The sequence below is a fragment of the Pocillopora damicornis genome, chromosome 13 (assembly GCF_964200805.1).
Source record: "Pocillopora damicornis chromosome 13, jaPocDami1.2, whole genome shotgun sequence".
In the NCBI taxonomy this organism is placed as follows: Eukaryota; Metazoa; Cnidaria; class Anthozoa; order Scleractinia; family Pocilloporidae; genus Pocillopora; species Pocillopora damicornis.
The window spans coordinates 18,774,379-18,794,757 of record NC_142682.1 but is presented as its reverse complement, the minus strand read 5'-3'; the positions used below and the strand labels follow the sequence as shown (position 1 = coordinate 18,794,757).

General features: G+C 39.0%; 2 protein-coding genes across 3 annotated transcripts in view; both read left to right on the top strand.

Moving 5' to 3' along the window:
- The first annotated feature begins 22 nt into the window (after positions 1-22).
- On the top strand, positions 23-17,975 carry LOC113670683 (host cell factor 2). Of its 2 annotated transcripts, none has more exons than XM_089192426.1 (18): positions 23-219; positions 373-506; positions 4,111-4,289; positions 4,508-4,713; positions 4,957-5,041; positions 7,393-7,499; positions 8,079-8,161; positions 8,774-8,836; positions 9,876-9,909; positions 10,001-10,084; positions 10,467-12,571; positions 12,838-12,972; positions 13,046-13,196; positions 13,746-13,783; positions 13,865-14,160; positions 14,288-14,322; positions 14,657-14,723; positions 15,359-17,975. In XM_089192426.1, exons 1-18 carry the CDS (start codon positions 63-65, stop codon positions 15,498-15,500), a joined length of 4,101 nt encoding a protein of 1,366 aa, XP_089048552.1. In that variant the 5' UTR covers positions 23-62; the 3' UTR covers positions 15,501-17,975. The 2 variants fall into 2 exon arrangements, with proteins under 2 accessions (XP_089048552.1, XP_089048551.1); XM_089192425.1 differs by having other exon boundaries at positions 15,356-17,975.
- A 547-nt stretch (positions 17,976-18,522) lies between these two features.
- The window catches only part of LOC149035823 (uncharacterized), a 2,466-nt gene continuing 609 nt past the window's right edge, over positions 18,523-20,379 (top strand). Inside the window, exons 1-3 of the mRNA XM_089191338.1 lie at positions 18,523-18,703; positions 19,256-19,714; positions 20,281-20,379. The exon at positions 20,281-20,379 is cut by the window's right edge and continues 609 nt beyond it. Of these exons, the coding sequence (XP_089047464.1) occupies positions 18,523-18,703; positions 19,256-19,714; positions 20,281-20,379 (739 nt within the window). The remainder of the gene's footprint in view (positions 18,704-19,255; positions 19,715-20,280) is intronic.

Here is a 20,379-nt window from a genome sequence, read left to right as displayed (position 1 = left end):
AACAGCGCAATAGCTTATGGGTAAACTTTATTGTCTTTCGCGATGGCCCGTATAACAACAACATGGCGGCTACCATGAAATGGAAGCGTGTAACAAATTCTACTGGCCCTGTGCCGCGGCCAAGGCATGGTCATCGAGCGGTAGCAATAAGAGAACTTATGGTCGTATTTGGTGGTGGAAATGAGGGAATTGTGGACGAACTTCATGTGTATAACACAGGTAACACTCAGCGCGGAAGGGTACAAAACATGGCGGCCTCTATGTAGTTTGTCTTCGCGCCAGATTTTGCAATGCGTTTTTTATGGCTCAGTGCCCTTGCGAAAGCAGTTCTGTTGTATCTCGATATTATAATGTGCTCAATTTACTTTCCAGCAACGAATCAATGGTTTGTTCCGGCGGTGCGAGGAGATATTCCACCGGGATGTGCTGCGTACGGATTTATCGCCGATGGAACCCGACTAATTATATTTGGAGGAATGATTGAGTACGGAAGATATTCTAATGAGGTAAATATCCTCTTTTGCGCATTTTATATCAATTTTATTTCTATATTTCAAAAAATTTTACTGTGAAAATCACTTCACTGATTTATTTATGCTGTTCATAATGTCTCCTTTTTCTCGGTGGCAATATGTTTGAGCGCTTAAGTGTACAGGTTTTTTTTGCAGAAAAAAAATCTTTGTAAATAATTAGGTTTCGCGTGTCTTGTTTTTATATTGAGAAGCGATCCATCAAACTTAAAGTATGAAATATTGGCTTTCTTCTGTAATATCTGCTTTAACAAAAGAAAGTTGGATTTATATGGAGCTTCAATCAAAGTAATTCAGTTTATTTTAAATCCTAGATTGAGTGCGCATTTATCCCTTGTGTTTACACTTCGTTAAATCAAGCACTATCACAAATCCTTTTTATTCTTTGATTGGAAAAACGCCTCTTCAAAAGTCAGATTTTCACTTTTGTCTTAGATAGAGCGAGAAACGGCGTACCTGCTGTTTTTCTGATACTTAGGGAGCGTTAAAGTTCATAACCATTCTCTGTAGCTGTCCGATCGCTTGCATTTCTTGCGTAGATCTGTTTTACGTTACAAACGCCATGTCTTATTTCCTGAAGTGGGCTATCAAAGCACTTTTCCGTACATCAAAGGGTGAAACAATACTTTTAAATCAGCTCAGACTCAAACGTTTTTATTGAGGAAAAAATACGTTTTTAACTTCCTTTTTGTCCTATTTCTTCACTCAAATATTTTGAAAATTGATACACGATATTGTACCAAATATTAGATATGGATGTCTCACCTATTGTTCTTGTTTCATGTTACACATGGTTAAAATCAGATATTCCCTATGTTGGACCTAGTATCCAGAGTCTTTTAATTCACTTTCCTGATATGTGACCTAGGTCAAGGTTTACAGGAAAGATCTTTAAAAAGTAAATGTAATTTTTGTTGAAAAAAAGAAAATGTCCTTGGAGTCTTATGGCTCTCAATTTTTGTCTGAACAGTTGTACATCATTTGGAATGATTTGTATACTATTTTTAATGTAGAATAGGTTGTACATCAGTACTTTTATCCTTGGAACACTATTAAAAAATTCCTCAGGATAAATTTTTTCCTTTGAAAATATTAGTTAGTCATGAGAAGTAAATGTTCATTAGTGTTATGTCTTTCCTCAGTTTGGTTTTTGCCAAAAGAAATGTTTTCTAGATTAGAATATGATAAACTACTGATTACATTTAATTCGGCTACACATATAGCATGTTGCAAAAAAAAGAGCAACATTTGAATATATGTAGAGTGGAAATTGTAGTTACATCATAGTTGTGCTTTTCACCCTGAAAAAAAAACACGCATCCATGGAAAAAGTTTTAAGGCTCACAGTAATTTTTGTTCTAATGATATACAGTAAAATTTTTTGCTACTGTTATGTAACTGTGTTTTTACTGGTAAAAAGAAGTAATCCCAGTTAGGTTTAATAAATGACATTTTGAAAGGGTCATCATTCCAATTTAGACTCCAATTTGATTATTTCACAGATTTACCTATCTATTTTAGCTCGGTGATAATTATTTTGATTACCAACTTAAGAAGTGCTTCATAGATGCTGGTTGTTTGTTGTAACATCAATTTTCCATCATGAAAAAAAATTAATTTTGTAATGTAAGAGTAGACTTAACAGTGGCTGAAGTTTTTATTCGATGAGGGATGGGTGTTGAAATTATGACTGAACAATCTAAATGAAAATCTTGAGATGTATCAAGAGTATGATGTTTGTGGTCCAAACCTGTTTTGCAAATGGTACATGTGTATTGAGGAAGTGTCAGTGGTTGCGTTCCTTTTCATTGTTGAAAATGAATTGTTTACTTCCAAATGGAAGAAAATGTTTGCAAAGGAGGAGATTAAAATCTTTGTTTTATGAATCAGGACACATTCTATGTAAAACAGATGTTTTTTTTATCACTTTATCTTCCTTGCTAAAAGGATTCCAGCCTTATCTGGATTATTTAAACACATGCCTTATGATTAGTCTAATTTCATGGATGTTTGCTTTGGGAGTATTTTCAAATTCCATCCACACTTGAATATTGTATCATCATAAAGTTGTCCCTTAAAAAGTAACTTTATAGTCTGATTTAGTCTTTTAATGTTTTCAAGTGTGAATCAGGTGATGTGGATGGCTAGGCCATTGAAAGTTATTTTCTCAGAAATGGTGATCTTGATTTTGAACTAATTATGTCCTCTTTGGGTTGGAAAATGCAAATGGAAAAACCATGATTAACTTAAATGAATTGATTGGACCACTTAGATATTAAAGGGTTTGAATGAAACCTAGCTATTTTAATATATTTGTGAAATACTGACTTTTAAAAAAGTAGAATAAACATGTCAAATATCCCTTTCATGAACATGTCAATGATTCCTGACACTTTTTATTAGGAACATTATTAGAACCTTTTTTTTTTCATTCTTTGAAAGTTTGACTTTTTCCACTCATCTTCACTCTGTCAGCTTTTTTTTTTTTTTTTTCCTTTGGGCTCAGTGAATGACATTTGGGAGGTATTAAGTTATCACAAAGTTAAGAGACTTAAAAAAAATACTTAACACTTCTGACCTTATCAGTACCAGTCATGTTTGACAGATGAATTTCTTATATGGCCTGCCTCACTACAACTGTCCATGGTTGTGTTGTAGTTAAAAAAAAATATGTTGGCTCCAGTGATTTTATCCTAGCCTCATAAAACAGTTTCTTTGTTTTAAGATAAGAGTGATAAATTTTTATTACAAAGGAGTTTGGAAATTAAAATACTGTGTTTGAAATCATTTTAATGAGGCACTGCAACCTAAATGTTGTCAATAACAAGGTTTAGTTACTCAAATTATTATAAGACTAGTTTGATTTTAGTTATTTTCCCTAGATATATCTTGTAAGTGGAACTCTTAACTATTGTCATTTAGGTTTTTTATTTTATATGACACTGGCCAACCAAAGGATTATGATGGGATTACAAAATAGTACTTCTCTAACTTATAAATTATACAATTTGAAAAAAACATAAGAAATTGAAAAATAACACTCTTGCATAACCAAATGAGAGATGAAGGGATGTATGAATTAAAAAAAAAGCCTTAAATGATATCTGCTAGACTGCTGGGTTCTCCTTTTAAATAATATTGCATTTTGTTTTGAAACATGGGGAGGTTTTAATTTTCTATTAAAAATCCCTGACAAGTATATTCCATACACCTCTATATGACACCTGGGGGTATATGCTTGGTTGTACTGGCTAATAAGCTTCCTAGTGTTATCTCTTATTTTAAGCAGGACAGGTGAAAATAAATTTTGTAACCTGCTGTGCTTGAAATAAGGGAGAACACTGAATGCAGCAAAGCAAGCGTATTGACCAATACAGCCAAGCATATATAAAGCAATCCTTTTACTTTACCTTTGCAAGAATTTCAAGAAATTTTAGGAGGTTAATTTTAATGGTTACCATCTGATAAGGAGAACAATAAGCATGTAGTTCTCATTTCCGCTTTATGGAAATCCTGAGACAATAAAAATACAACTAGTATGAATAATTGAAAATGTACTTTTGATCATTTTTTTTGTCAGATGTATGAACTTCAGGCAAGTAGGTGGGAATGGAAAAAACTCAAACCAAAAGCACCTAAACCTCCAGGAGGACACCCATGTCCTCGCCTTGGACACAGTTTTACAGCTGTTGGTCACAAGGCATATCTGTTTGCTGGTCTGGCTAATGACAGTGATGACCCAAAGAACAACATTCCCAGGTCTGACTTATTGTAATAGTCCAGTTATGTTACATGCTTGGTCTATTAATTAGTTAAAAAAAAAAAGAGAGAGATATCCTGTTCACTCCTTTACTCCCAAGCTTCCTGTTAGTCTTTACTTACCTTTCTATATTGTTTTAAAGTTCATCTGTTTGGAGAGGTGTTGACAGTTTCTACCTTGAAGAAAGAATATTGAACTAAAATTTTTGCATTTACAGATATTTGAATGATCTGTACGTTATTGATATCCGAACAAGTAGTAACCTACAATGGGAGATGCCTTCAACATTTGGCATGACCCCATCTCCTAGAGAGTCACATACTTGTGTTGCTACTTCGGATTCAGACAACAAGAGACCAAGGCTTATTGTGTATGGTGGAATGAGTGGCTGCCGCTTGGGTGATCTACACCAATTAGACATAGGTATGTGAATATCTATAAAATGCATTTCTTGTGTGATCCCAGTTTTTACGTAATTTTAGATAACAAACTTATTGACTGCATGTATATTCTTGGCAAAGTGGTAAATCTCAATCAGAAAATAACAAGGTTTTGTAAGGAATATATTCTGATGTCCTTTCCAGCAGGCAAGCTTCTCTCTGTCTTAGTGACACCAACTTCATTAAACTTTATTTTGTATTTTGTTTTGTTTTTTTTTTCTTCAAGACACAATGACGTGGTCAAAACCAGCTGTCAATAATGCCATTCCTCTTCCCAGAAGTCTTCACTCAGCAACCACCATTGGCAAGAGGTTTGTAATGCATCAAAATGAATTGTATATTTTATTGTGAATTTCTCCTTTTTTTTAACACGACATGTGCACCTTGTGGTGATGGTACCAATTGTAAATCTCCAAATATGAAGAAAACTAATTTGCCTTGGTTACTGGGTACATGTAGTTGAGCTTTTTTTCTGACAGTCTTTTTTTTTACTGTACCAGCAAACCTGAAGTCAAATTCAACTTTTTTTGTTGTGGAAAAAATTATCTGAATGGTACTTGTTTGCTTTTTTTGTATTGCATTTGAAGAGGCATTTTTGCAAGCTTCGGTTTACTCTTTACACCCTGGCAAGGCTGTGCTCTAACGGCGCCCGGTCGCCTGAGGCGACTAACATTTGGCCTCGGGCGACTGAAAATATTTTCTTGGTCGCCCGGCCGGGCGACTGGCTGGTGTTGGTTTCTTGATTTACAGTCAAAAAAAAAAAAGAAAATGTTGTTCAATCGGGCGCGCGTTGATATTCAAAGGTCGTTCCACGTGAATTTACGTGTAACATAATCATCGACTTTGATCGTGACAAGCTGCACAGTTTTCGATTTTAACCGCTTTTCCAAATAGTATTATAATTTTTCCTTTAAATTAGGATGGCTCGTTAGTTAGTTTTTGAAAAGCAATTGTTACTTCTGCTCTGACAGGCGTAAAGTACGGTCGACGATTAATAAATTGCTAAATGAACACGGGAGTCGTTCTTTTAAAAGAAAATGTTGTTCCATCGGGCGCGCGTTGATGTTCAAAGGTCGTTCCACGTGAATTCACATGTAGCATAATCCTTGACTTTGAACTTGACTAGCTGCACAGTTTTCGATTTTAACGGCTTTTCCAACAGCATTAAAAATTTTTCCTTTGAATTGGGATGGCTCATCAGCTAGTTTTTCAAAAGAAGTTGTTACTTCTGCTCTGATAGGCGTAAAGTACGGTCGGCGATTAATAAATCGCTGAATAAACACGGGAGTCGCTCTTCTATACTAATTTAATATTTTAGCCGGCTTTTTACTGCCGTGTCTGCGAGGCAAAAACATAACTTAAGATTGTTTTTCCAGTAAAACACGATGTATAAAAAAGAAAAGATACGTTTTTTTTGTGATTGTTTTAGAAACGGGTATAAACTCTATAAGTCCCGCATTGTCCTTGGTGTCGTGACAAGTTATTACGTATCACGCACTAAAAATAAAATCGACCTAATCCACAAAATTAGAATTTCTAAAGAATTAAGTATACAGAGTTCAAACGAAATAGTGTTTTGCTAAGCTTACATAATGCTTTGAATTGAACTTCAATGAGACAGTTTTAGGTTTATCAGATTATCTTTGGTATATGTATACTATTCATTTTTCAAAAAGTAGTTTTGCACTGCTTCTGTAAATGTGAATTAAATAATTATTTGACTATAAGTGATGATAGGTTTTCAGGAGGTCAAAAGATACGATGTTTCATGAACATAAAAACAATAAATAAATGCACATCGGTTCTATTTGACTCGTTACGAAAACAGTTTGTTTAATTTTTAATAATTAACTGACTGATTTATTAATTTGGGCGACCAACTAGGAGGCCCGGGCACCTCAGCTAAAATATTTGGGAGCCTGAAGGGCTCGCCGAAATTTTGATTTGGGCGACCATCTTTTAGGCCTGGGCATCCAAGCTAAAATGCTTGGGAGCCCGAAGGGCTCCCTGAAATTTTCCTTAGAGCACAGCCTTGCACCCTGGCATAAGTGTGAATCTTCTCCTCACCGCTCTTCATACATTTCCTATGGTGTTGACGGGTAGATTTTATGTAACAGTCAATAGCTTCTTTAGTTGGTGATCATTTCCTTTATTCTCATGACCTTAATGTGTGATTCAGGAATGATATTGTGAGGAGAAATTAAATGTTAATCACTGTTAGGGGTTAAAGGGTTAAATGCCAGTGTTTACAGCATCTGGTTATCCAGTTTCCTTTAACCAATGATTAAAATTAACTTCTTGAAGTAAGAGTGGTTCAGAATAAATTGCTGTTATTTGATTTCTTAAACTTTATATTTCAGTTAGTGTGCATATCAAGTCTGCTAAAGTTTATACAGAACATTTTAAGCAGAAGAACTCAATAATGTTATTTGATTTCTTAAATTTTATATTTCAGTTTGTGTGCATATCAAGTCTGCTAAAGTTTATGCAGAACATTTTAAGCAGAAGAACTCAATAATGTTATTTGATTTCTTAAATTTTATATTTCAGTTTGTGTGCATATCAAGTCTGCTAAAGTTTATGCAGAACATTTTAAGCAGAAGAACTCGATAATGCACTGAGGTGATATGAGAAATGAATGTTGTGCTTATTTTAATTGCAGAATGTTTGTGTTCGGAGGCTGGGTTCCTCTTGTCATGGATGAAGTGAAAGGACGACAAGATGAGAAAGAATGGAAGTGCACTAATTCCCTTGCTTGCTTAAATTTAGGTTGGATGATATATCTTTAATATTTGTACAGTATATTTGTAAACTGTTGGATCTTTTTGGCCCTAACTTAGTGGGGATATACAGGGGTACTATGTTTCACAGCCAATCAAAGAAATGTATTTTGTGCCACATGGTACAAATGAACTCATCATTTGGCTGGATTGGCGTCCAAGATGCTAATTGATGTTGCGTTACCTCTTTGTCATGCACAAAGGATCATACTGTCAGGCTGGGAAGAAATGACTTAAGGGGTCAGACAGGGTGGAAATGAAGTCACTAAAAGGGAAGTTGTATGCATGATTAGTTTATTTGCACCACGTGGTACAAAATACTCCTCTCAGATTGTCTGTGTTCCATAGTGCCCCTGTATACTACTTTTGTATTGATTAGTGTGGAGTGTGTTCATGAATTTTCCTTACCAGAGTAATTCTGCTGTAAGCTAAATGAAATTATACTTCAAAATACCACTTGTTGAAAACCTTGTTTCCTTAACAAGAGTGATTCCTTTACTGGTACATGCAAGGTTCATTTTTAGTAGAAAAAATGATCTACATATGTTGACTATTTATTGATTTCTAGAAACAATGGCTTGGGAGAATGTAGTAATGGATCAGTATGATGATTCTATACCAAGAGCAAGGGCAGGACACTGCAGTGTAGCTGTGAGTGTTGGCTTTTTGTGTTGGTCATGTTACATGAAACAGTGAGAAGTACAGTGGTCAAATGAAAAGCATGCTGGACTCTTTATTAAAGGGGCTGGGTTCGAACCCTGACTGAGTCATTTTATTGTGTGTTAGGGCAAAGCACTTAACTAGATCACAGTATGGCTCACCACCCAGGAGTAAAATTGAAAGGGAAACATGACAAAATTCTGGGAGGAGGAAACTAGCAATGGTGTAGCTTATGATCCAAGAGAAGCAGCCATTCTCATACCCTTTTGATTTATGAACTCTTAAGATGAGCTCAAGTTGCTGTCTGAATCCTACCTGTATGCACACTTTAAATTTGACATTAGGATCAATTGAGTAAAAATCACCACAAAGCAGGACCCCAGGTGGCCAATAGTATTTCAGTTTATGTAACAATATGCTGAGAACAATTTTTATTTTCTAAACATGGCCAAGTACAAATCTTGACAACAACAAGAAGTCCCAGATAATAAAACAGCTAGTTTACGTCACATTGTTTTACACTTTAGAGATAAGAAATAAGTTTACCTAATAAGTAATTAGAAATGTAGATTCTCATTTTGGTGCTGTATATGATTTGGTCAGATCAATACCAGGTTGTACTTATGGAGTGGTCGCGATGGATACAGAAAGGCATGGAACAATCAGGTTTGCTTGTGCTTCTACTCAGTTGAATTATGTTCAGTAGTTGGTTTGAATTAAGAAGTAACAGTTGATTGTTTCATCTGATCATGTGGGTGAGAGTGTGGATGGTGCTGATATCCCTTTAACTCCCATGGCTGACCAAGACAGAATTTCTCCTTACAATTCCTTACAATATCAAGCAGACAAGTGATGAGAATAAAGAAAAATATAAATTAGGGGACTATATGTTGATCCAATGCCAAATTCTCAAAACTAACATCACAAGAACTGTATGGCAGACAGTAAGGAGAATTATTGGTAACCGTGACTGACGTTTTGATAAAGAAAGAGGACATCTTCATCATTATCAAGCAAAGAATTGTTTGTCAGTCAAGCTTTAGTAGTCTGGATTGTTAAACTGGGAACTAACAAGAGTGAGGTGTTAGGAATGAGGGGTTGAAGCATAGTCTCCCCATAGCAGGGCGTGAAATTAATTTTTTTTCTGATAGCCACTTGGCTCCTAAATTTTTCAAAGTGGTAGCCAATTCAAAAAAAAGTTGGTCGCCATTTTTTAAGAAAAACAAAACCTTTTTTTACGCTGTCAGCGTACTAGATAGACCCTCCAATATTAAGTTAGGAAAGAGAGAGTTAACGTGCTATGGAGTGGACACTAGGATGTATGATATACAACGTTCAAACTCACCTAAATCCAAGATGGCGTCTAGTTATCGATCAATAATTATGCATGTGCTGCGTTTTGGAGACAAACTTAATGAGGAAGTTTGCCATAGATTTATCTTTGCAAATCTTTTTAATTCACTATATCTCTAGGCAAGGTTATGATGAAGCATTCTAGTTGCCAATTTGGCGACTAATTTTCAGGATTTGGTTGCCAAAGTGAAAAATTTAGTCGCATTGGCACCTGTATTAGGCGCAATTTCACGCCCTGCATAGTTGACTAGATTGTCTCAGTCATCTCCATCACATATGGAAATAGTGCTATAACAATAACAGTACCATTATGCATCTCATAAAATATTTTAACTTTTTTGTTTTGTCAAAGGTGTGCTGCAAAGATTTATGGTATCTTGAAACAGGTGATTTTCCATTTCTGATTAGTTCGTGAAAAAATTTATTACGATTATACAAATCTAGCTAAGAATGCACCTGCGTATTTTTAAATTCCAGAAAAACCACCTGCTCCAAGTCGCGTTCAGTTGGTCCGAGCAAGCACCACCACCTTGGAAGTTTGTTGGGGATCTGTACCAACTGGTAAGGTTTACAGTTTTAATTGTTTTAGTGGTACACTGAAATGTGATTGGGCATTATGGCATCGTAACAGTCCATGGAAGAAGCAATGAAGAGGTTATCAAAGGAAAGTGATTCATGAGTTAGTGATACAGGAAGGTAGTACTTGTTAAATCCCGTAAACATGATTCCGTAAACCTTAGTCAGAGTATTTTCTAAAATCATTGGCAGAAATAAGTGAGATTCTAACACCAAAATTGAGACAACTTGTAATTTTGTGGAATTAAAAGGAGAAAGTCCATGGATATTTAGACATATCTACTATTGGTTGCTTTTTTGAATGCAGTGTAACATCGTCCTTGCATAATTTACTATACACAGCTTACACTCCCTGTTCTCTTTGCAGCTGATGCCTATTTACTGCAGTTACAGAAATATGAGCTTCCTCCAACGCCACCAGCAACACCAGTCAAAGCACAGTTTACACCAAGTGGGTCTGCAAGTCCTGCACTGATGAAAACACCTGTGCCAGGAGGAAGCCCTTCCACAGGAGGTGTGAAGGCTTCTCCACCAAATGGAAAGATCACATCTTCGCCTTCTGTCACACCTACACCAGGTAATCAAGGTGGAACCCCTAAAGTTGTTATGCAGTCGCCATCACAGCCTCCTAAAGCACAAGTACCGTCAGCTGCACCAACTGGGAAGCCTGTGAATGTTGCACAGAAGATGAGCCCAGCTGCCAGTCCTGTGGCAAGTGTAATGAAGGCCTCTGTAGCTCTGTCTACAGGCTCTTCAACAGGACAATCTGGAGCGGCAGCCACCACAGTGGCATCTAGTACCAAGACAACCATTCAGGGTCAGGCTGCCAATCAAGCAGTGTCAGCCTCCACATTAACCAATCAGGGGCTGACGTTGTTAAGAGCCCCAGTTCAGCTTCCGCCTGGTGTCCAAGCCACGATGATCACAAATGCTCAGGGTATCCCTGTGATGCGTCTTCAAGGAGCAGGAATTCAAGGAACGGCACCAGTCACATTGGTCACTTCTCAAGTGGGTGCAACACAGTTACAGGGTGCAACCATTGTCCGAATGGCCACACCTATTGGTGGTGCTGCGACTGCTGGAACAACAACAGGAACAGTGTTGAGACTGCCAGTGCAAAGTGGAGGAACCAGTGTACAAGGAACTGCAGTGCTCAAGATTCCAGTCACCTCGTCAATACAGATGCCTGGTGCTGCTGGGCTGACCTTCACTGCTATGGCGGGAGCCACTGGACAAGCTGCTGTAATCAAACAGCAGCTTCCTGTTACAGTTCCTACAAACCTGCCCCCGGGGACACAACTAAAGGTTGGTCCTCAGGGCCAGCTCACTGCTGTCGGACCGGGTGGTATTCCCGTGCAGCTCACCTTGCAAAATGTGAAGGGACAGGTACAACAAGGAGCTACGCTAACAACACCAACAGTTCTCCAAATAGCAGGGGGGTCATCAGTGAAGGTTACAAACACATCTCAACAGGTGTCCTCTTCGGTATCACCTCAGAAAGTCACATCATTGACACAGAGTTCAACTGCAGTTGGGAGGCTTCCAATAACTACCACCACTGTGATTTCTGGTGCTAAACCAGTGGTGACTGCTACAGCCAGTACCACGCCCTCAGCAGCTGTGCCTGAAAAGATTGTGGCTGTCAGTAAGGTGACTTCATCCCCGGTAGTGTCGTCCACCTCTGGACCTACCTCTGCTCAAGTCTCCAAAGGTCTTGAACAAAAAACGTTGCCAACAGCTTCCGCCACGCAGAGTCTCGCGATGGTTAATTTACCAGTCAGCAAACAAGTTACCCCTGTAACAACACAGGCTGTAAAAGCAACGGTGGTGGCGAGTAGCAGTGCTTCGGGAATAGTAACAACAGCCGTGTCAGCAGCAACCACTTCATCCTCGCCAATCCAAGCTCAAGCGTTAACGATGGTGACATCTCGTGGTACCGTACCAACTACTGTAGTCACATCAAGTGTGCAGCCCTTGAAGACAGCAGTATCAGTCAGTACTCCCGCAACCAAACCTGCAACCCCAACAGCAATAGCAACCGTTTCAACACCAACTCCAGTCCTCTCTACCGTCAGTGTAGCAAGAGTGACATCTGCTCAATCCACTGCGCCTCCTGCTTCGACACAGTTGTCTAGAGCGGCAAGCGTGTCAACGGTGGGAATGGTCAAGTCAACAGCCGGCATTGTGAAAGCAACCACAGCGACTGGGGCGCCGGTAGTTTCAGCAGTGTCGACCCCTCTTGTGTCTACATCAGTGTCCAGTAGCACTCCTGTGGCAGTTGTGTCTCCACTGGTGTCATCTACAAGACCTGCTGCGACTGTCGCAGCGGCCTCTCCCGCCAAAATGACGACAACATCGCCTGCAACAGCCAGCACCAAACCGTCTCAAGTCAGCTCTGCTTTTACACCGACTGTAAATGGTGGAGTCAGTGCGACGACTAATCGATCAATAACACCCACCGCAATAACAAAGGTAATATTACCTTAACGTTCTGCAGTGGGCAAAGTTTATAATAATATCTATTTTTATGTTATTACCTTACGTGGTTTCACCATTTGACAACGTTTTTACTCGCTAGGAATGAAGTTTCTCTTTTACCATGGGTGAAAATGCGCGGAAGGAAAACGATACATAGAACTTTCAACCATGTTGTTAAAAATCGATCGTGTTTCCTCTGACTAACGAGTAAAACATCTATGAATGCTTGAAAGAACAGTTGTGTTTACTCACCTGATCAGGTACAAAGGCCAGCCAAGCAAACCTATACAAGGAAATTGCAGCCTTCAAATCAGTGGTATGATGTGGGAATTGTCAAGGGAATCTCCATGATGGTCACACATTACTATTTATCCAATGACAGCACAAGTAACGAGGTACGTGTTGATACAAGTCAGAAATGTCTTGCCAAGGGCAAAGCATTCTTTGACGTAGTTTGTCTTTTTTCAGGGAAACCTTGACGTCGAAAGCAGCTCTGAACAAAGTTTAAAGAAACAGGAACTTCTACCAGGGACTGCTTATAAATTCCGTGTGGCGGCCATCAATGCATGTGGTAGAGGGCCATTTAGTGATGTGTCGGCTTTTAAAACGTGTCTGCCAGGTAAAAGATGCTTATATGTGAATTTTAAACGAAATTTGTGTTTAGCTTCTGTAGGGCCTCTTGCTGGTTAGAGAAACGCGGAGAAAATATACTCACCAAAAAAATTATCCCGCTGGAATGGGACGTTGCCAGCATTATGGCGATGCCCAACTTTCTACGAACTCTCTACTTTTATTCTGTTATTGCCTGGGGATCAGATTTATTTATGACTGTCTCTCATGTTTGTGTTTCACTTTATGTCAAAGCCTGCCTTATGAAAGATATCGCGTGTTTTCGACACTGATATAAGTTACCAGCTACCAACTCAAATTATAGCACATTGTTGTCGCTGAAGGTGTGTCAAGTCAGTTATGTCCCACCTTGCGTTACACAATGTTTTGTTCTGTCACGATATATCATTCTATTTCCAGTCCTGCCCGACAGGCGATGCCATGTTTTGTCACGCCACTCACGTCATGCCATATCAATTCATGTTTTGTCACCCGGGTCACATCGTATCACAGCTCTTTCTTGTTTTTCAAACTCAAACTATTTTTTATTGTTTGGTAGGTTTTCCTGGAGCCCCGTCTGCTATTAAAATCAGCAAGGTTTGCACTAACGTTGTTTGAAATCAGTTTACTCCTCGTTCACATCAATTTGAAATTAACTTTCTCTCACTTTCTCCACAGAATGCAGAGGGTGCCCATCTATCGTGGGAAGCTCCGTCCAACACGGCGGGTAACGTGAGCGAATACTCCGTGTATCTGGCCATACGCAGTCAGTCAGCCAATCAGTCAGATGAGAAGCCAGTGGCCGGTTTAACTTCCTCCACAAGCTCCACCCCAGTCCAGCTCGCCTTTGTACGCGTTTATTGTGGTGCCCAGCCCACTTGCACAGTTAGCACGGCCACTCTTCAAAGTGCGCATATCGACTTCTCCACCAAGCCCGCTATTATCTTTAGAATTGCTGCTAAGAATGATAAAGGGTGAGGAGATACATCTGCTATTACTTTTGCATTTTGATTCATAGCTTACTCGTTTGAAGAAAGATAAGGAAATATTCAAACTAAAGTGTTATTCATATATTACTATTTTTCTTCATTTTTCTTCCAGTTATGGTCCGGCGACTCAAGTAAGGTGGCTTCAAGGTGAGAAATTTCTCCATCCCTGCGTAGGTCAATGATAAACGTAAATTTTCCAAGATCTTCAGTTGCAATCTGTGTAAATTTTCTCTAGGCTTGATTCATCCTGGTCCCTTTGCGCATTATTGTTACATCATTTCAATGGGTCCACGCTACCAAACGATTATTGAAAGCTCTTACGTTACTTAGATCTAAAGGCAATTGGTTGTCACACTAAGCAGATTGACTCAATGTAATTTGACGTATCTGCCCCAATTTAAAGTACTCCGAGGGTTTTATTTTAATTATCACCTCTGTCGAAGTGAAGTTAAATAATGCTGCGTCGACTTAATTCTGCCAGATGTGAGAGACTTAAAAGATGGCCAACTAGCTGTCAAGACAACAACCAAACGGTCTGCCGCAGATAGGTGAGTAGTTCATGGCATTGAAATGAAATTCTATTTAACTGAGTGTATTTTAATTGAGTGTCGTAAAGCTAAAACCATAACAATCACAACGGCCAATGGGAAAAAGATTTAACATCGCAATGAGCTCATGAGGACTGGGACTTAATTAAAAGGAAAAAGAGCCTGAAGCGCGGAGAAACGGAAATGAGTTTGGTTTTGCATCTGATTGGTTGAATGGGCTCCGCAAGTTTTCTGGACCAATCACATAACGTTGTAAAGATAAACCAGTACAATCCTAGTTCACCTTTGACGTGAATTTAAAATTTCTTTTTGATACGACACACGCCTAAACTGCTTGTACATCTTCTTATTTCGAAAGAACTCTTGAATATTTCCAGGTCCTTTTCTTGGACACTAGAAGTATCAGTATTGTCAGTGCCAAGCCATTTTGTGTTTTTGGAACTTTTTAATTTCAAGATATAACCCCGAAGACTGCCTTGGAATGAAAATTCTCAGTTTGAAAACTTTCTTCTTTCTTGTCATCCACTTTCTTGAAAATGCATCAATAACATAAGGATAAGTAAGTTTTTGATCAGTTCTAACACGTATATGTACCACTGTCTGAAGACACAACGTTTATTTTTATTTTCCAGTAGCCGCTCAGCAGATTCGTCCAAGAGGGCCAAGAAAGATAAAGAGAAAAAGGAAGAAAAGGTGAAAAAAGAGAAAGATACTGAAAAGGACAAAGAAGCATCACAAGAAGACGCTGCCACCACAAAAGAAACAAAAGAATCTTAATATAAATACCTTGCACAGACAGAGAAACAGTTATTTTATTCAGAAAGCTCTTCTTAAAAGTGAACTTTCTCGGTAGTAATACAGGCGGGCCATTTTTTACTTTGGTGAGTGTTTTTTCGTTTTCAATCCATTCGCTCCAGACTCTAAAGAAGACAATTACTGGCTTACGCAATTTTCTGCGGGTTTAATCAAGCCAGTAAAGATGGCTAAGCGCGGGTCACGCGTGAGTGGAAAAGAACCCCTCCTCTCCCTGCACGATTTCAGCCTCAGAATTTGCCCCGCTCTTGCCATCATTCGCCCGCAAAACTCTGGAAAAAAAACTCTCGTTCTGCCGATTTGAAATTACGGACCTTTTTGGCGGAAGGAGAGGGGAGTAGCACTAAGTTTAATGTGAAAGTGAAAAAATACTTAATTGTGTTGGCTGAAATATAAATGTGCAATGAGACAGGTAAATTCTGCGGCTTGGTGGCGAATAAGTTTTCAGGATATCTTTATCACGGTGTGATAGTTTGTTTAGTCTGTTTTGCTATCGAGAACGTACAGTTTATTTTATCGTACAGAGAAATTCGTATATTATCGTCTTATGTTGCCCTTAATTGGGCTTCGTCACGAGAATGTCGGATAAATTAGGGAAACCTTCCGTCAGTTTGTTTGTTTGTTTCTTTTTCCACAATCTAATTGAGTGGCTCAGTTACTTAGTTTTTGCCTAAGTACGTCTGAGCCAGCGATTGTCAGAGGCTTGACTTGTTTTCTTTTGGTACTCCATGAACTCGGGTTCCCGAAATATGGAGCTTAGGCAAATATGACGGTGACACCTAACAATTGACGTGTTTTTTTATGTCGAGTTTTTTTTCCTCTTGAATGTGTAAACATGTATAATGTGCCTTACGTGTCAGATTTATCCATCAGGTTTGAGCGCCGTCACTAGCCAACCCCAGGTCACCGCAAAACGTTTCGAAGACGAGTTGAAACGACACTTCCCTTCGTTTCAAATTGAGATTCGTTGAAAAAACTTTTGTCCCTGCGACCATAATTTTTGTCCCCTAAGCAAGTCACATGAATTTAAACTGATCTTCGCAAAGATCAATTGAGGTAGTGCGACCTGTTGTAGAAGCAGCACACATTGAGCTGTTTTGCAGAAGAGACCTGTAGAGGTTGCTCTTAGTCTGTGATGGAAGAACTCCAGTTCTGTAGAAAAACATTTACGTTGCCATGCTGGTCGTTAATCTCAAAAAGCTCATTTGTTTTCTGCTGATGACGTTTAAGCCATTTGTTTTACCACTTTATTGTCGCCGTGGTGTTGCTTAAGATCCCTATTAGAACAATTTTCAGTTAGTTTTTTCCGATTACAAAACTCTCTGGAAATTCTCTCCACCTTCTCAAGGTCGACCAGATGCGAAGCTGAGGCCAATCGCGATTTTGTCCGTTTAGTTTTCTTACGCTTAAGGCAAAGTGCTTGTTTTTACTTTAAGTTTTCTTTGGCTCCCTCTGATATTTTTTTTTTATGATTAAATCACCTGATTACTTTGGCCTTGGTTTACGACACTTTATTGAAATGCACTCGAAAGTTTTGCAGGGATTCTTAGATCTTAAAGCTAATCACGAGCTTTCAATGTCGAGCGATTGGTGACTGGCTTCACACCTCGCATCGTGGTGTTTTCGTATTGTGATATGAACACACAACTCATAGTCTTAAAATCTCGAGGGATTTCCCAAGGGATAGTCTCAAGTATCCCTAGGATTCACCGAGGGATCTCGTGGAGCGAAAGAAAATAATCCTACCAGTGTTTAATTCTATTTTTTGGTTAAATTATAGTTTTTTCTTTTCATTTGGGAAATCCTGGGGAAATATGGGCTTGCATTCTTGTTGTACAGTGTGTTACCCTATTCAAATGGTTTCTCAACCTTTTACCTCCTTGGATCTGAGTCGCAATTATCCCTTCCCTATACATTTCCTTGTCAATAAGCTAGGAGAATTTGGTGCTCTATTACGATAGCGCCCTAAGCCCTCAGTTCGTGTATTCTCTTTATCTTTTTTTCCTGGTAGCGTACCGATATTGTAAGGAGAAGTGACTTCTCAATCACTTCCGGGAGGTAATCGGTTAAAGCCACCAGAGACTCGGAAGTTTAACTGTAAATATGTATAACCTGAGGATCTTACAGTATCATGGCAGCAAAAAAAAAACATTTTAACAATGATTCCTTGGCTGTCGGTGTACCCATAATTTATTATAATGTAGTTATTTAACCCGATGACGGATTTAACGGTGTAGTATTTTAGTGCTGTACGTGTTCTGTGAATACATTTAATTTGATAAGAGAGAACAGTTCAGTTTGTACACTAGAAGTGTGAGAGGAGACTGTAAAGGACTTTTTAGTCTGCGGATTTTGTAAGAAGAAAAGTAGTAAGTGTAAATGTATTTACCTATCTCAGAGACAATCGCTTCAGATTAAAAGGCGAAACTTCCGGACAAAGTATCTTGGTTGCTTTTGGGTGACTTTTTTCGTGCAGATTTGTTTAGCATCTCGTATAGGACGCGGTCGTTTAGGAATTTATTAAGGTTCATGTTAGTGTTCGTGATGTAATTTGTAATCCTTGAGCTTCGATTCTCGAATGCAGCGCATTGGATGTACAACGCCTGAGAAAAATTATTACCCCTTTCCATTTGATTAGTTGAAAACTGAGAAAATATTAGTGACTCAAGCCCACTATCGGTTGTGGGAAAGAGATTGCTTTCACAATGAGTTCTCCAATGCATTGTACATTATGCAGATCTGCAATTACTGCCTTTTTCCCAGGGATGCCTTTTTTTCCGTGCACCGACAGCGTAAAGAGTGGTCAAGCTGGGCGAGAAAGTTACTTATTCTTATTCCTTCCCCACCCAGTACCAAAATAAAACGCCTCTAAGTAATTAATTAATTAATTATTAATTAATTGTTTGTAACAGATCTTATTGCGCGCGTCAATCAATTATGACGAAAATTCACCAAGGCTTAGACCAGACGACAACAACCTAGTATAATGACTGATGTGATGGCGGTGCGAGCTGGAAACGTCTCAAATAAGGCGTTAGTAAAAAAGGTGATTGGATTAATCGTCGTTGTGGTTGTTTGTGTGGCAGTTGTTGTTGTAGTTTTAAAAGTCCTAAAACCGTTTGGGGACTGCTCTAGCGACTCCAAAAAGGAAAAAACATTTAATGAAGGTACGTTAGATAATTGAAATTTTATTTTGAAGTTACAGTACTCAAACATTTTGCGTCCTTTCGTAGTTTAAGCAACGGCATCATTTAGCATAATGCTTCAAGTTGTTCCTGAAAGATTTCGTTGTTCTGAAGACAATTACCCAAGGAATTAGCACTTTTTTCATTTCAGTTGTTTCTTGTGGCAATTATTTCCGGAAAGAAACTGATTTTCCACAAGTTCGCAGCCTTTGTTTCGTGTGTTACGTCACAACTGTGGCGCGCGCGTTCTTGCTCTCTGAAAGTGGCCAAATAAATTAAAAGTCATTGTGTACCAGGCTTAGTGATCTAAATATCGTCCTAACCCTGAAAAAGATGCGTACGATTCTTGCCAATCCCCCATTAAAAGGCGATGGTTGCAACTGGATCTATTGCATTTTGGGGCTCGTGGTCTATCTACATCAGACTTTTGGAGCCTCTCTGGGGGTCTGAGATAGGGGTTTATGCTACACATTTCTCGTCTAGCTCTCCAAGAAGTCATTTGGGTCATCCGGGAGGCCTAATTTTTACTAATTCCCTCAATCAAGCCATTCTCATGCAGTTTTCTTTATATTTTAGTTCGCGTACTGACGAACCAGGGTGGTGTGGGTAATTTTGGACCATCTATACTCAAGTACGAAGGCGTACTGAAAAACGAGGTCAAAGTCTCCCCCCATCATCCGGGCATTCAACTTTGGACGATTCCAGTTTCTGGTCTCTGGTCTATCGAAGCTAGAGGAGCCTCCGGGGCTGACGGGATATTAGCCGGAAGTTCAAGTAACCGTAAGCGAGGAGGATACGGAGCTATTGTGAAAGGAAAATTCCTTCTATACAAGGGAAGAATCCTAAAGATTTTGGTCGGCAATGAGGGCTTCCGTGACTTTCTAGACCCTCACCGTCCTGGGGGAGGAGGGGGTGGTACCTTTGTTGTGTACGAGGATGGTAAACCGCTGCTTGTAGCTGGTGGTGGGGGTGGTGGTGGAATACCAAAAGCTTGTAAGTACGCATGCACCTATTATACAATGATTTTGTGCCGATTGTCACAAAGCTACAAAAACACGAGGGCCAGAACAAGCTTAAGTCGTTCTCACACAATCAAGCTCCAAATAATCTAATAGTTAGCTACGTATCAAAATATGTATGGGTAGAGAGGTTGTTGGTAGGCTCCAATCACGTCCTTATTGGTCCGAGGGAATGAGGAGAGCAGTTTGACTCAACGAAGCTTTACTTCCCCAATAAGATCGAAAATTTACTGATAAACATGATTTTGGAACTAGCCCACAATTCGTAATCCTCTTACTTCGATGTACGCAGAAGGCACTTAGATTAAATGATTTCTTAAAGTGTTGTGCGAATTTTCTCTTGGAGGCGTTTTTAGTGCCCTTCAGGATAAAAGCTGTTCCGAAGTCACTTACGAATTCGCTACAGAAAGAAGCCATGCACAACATTTTTGTGTATTAGGCTGTAATATACCTCCTGACCCCTGGATATTCCGTCTGCTCAATCACAAGTGACTACTTGGGCAGCTAAACTTTAAGATTAATCTTGTAATATTCTCATAGCTCGACAGACAGATGGGAAAGGTGGCAGGTCCAATGATGAGCCATCTTCCAGTGTCAGCGGCAAGGAGGGTAAAGGCGGGAAACTTTTAGACTACAGCG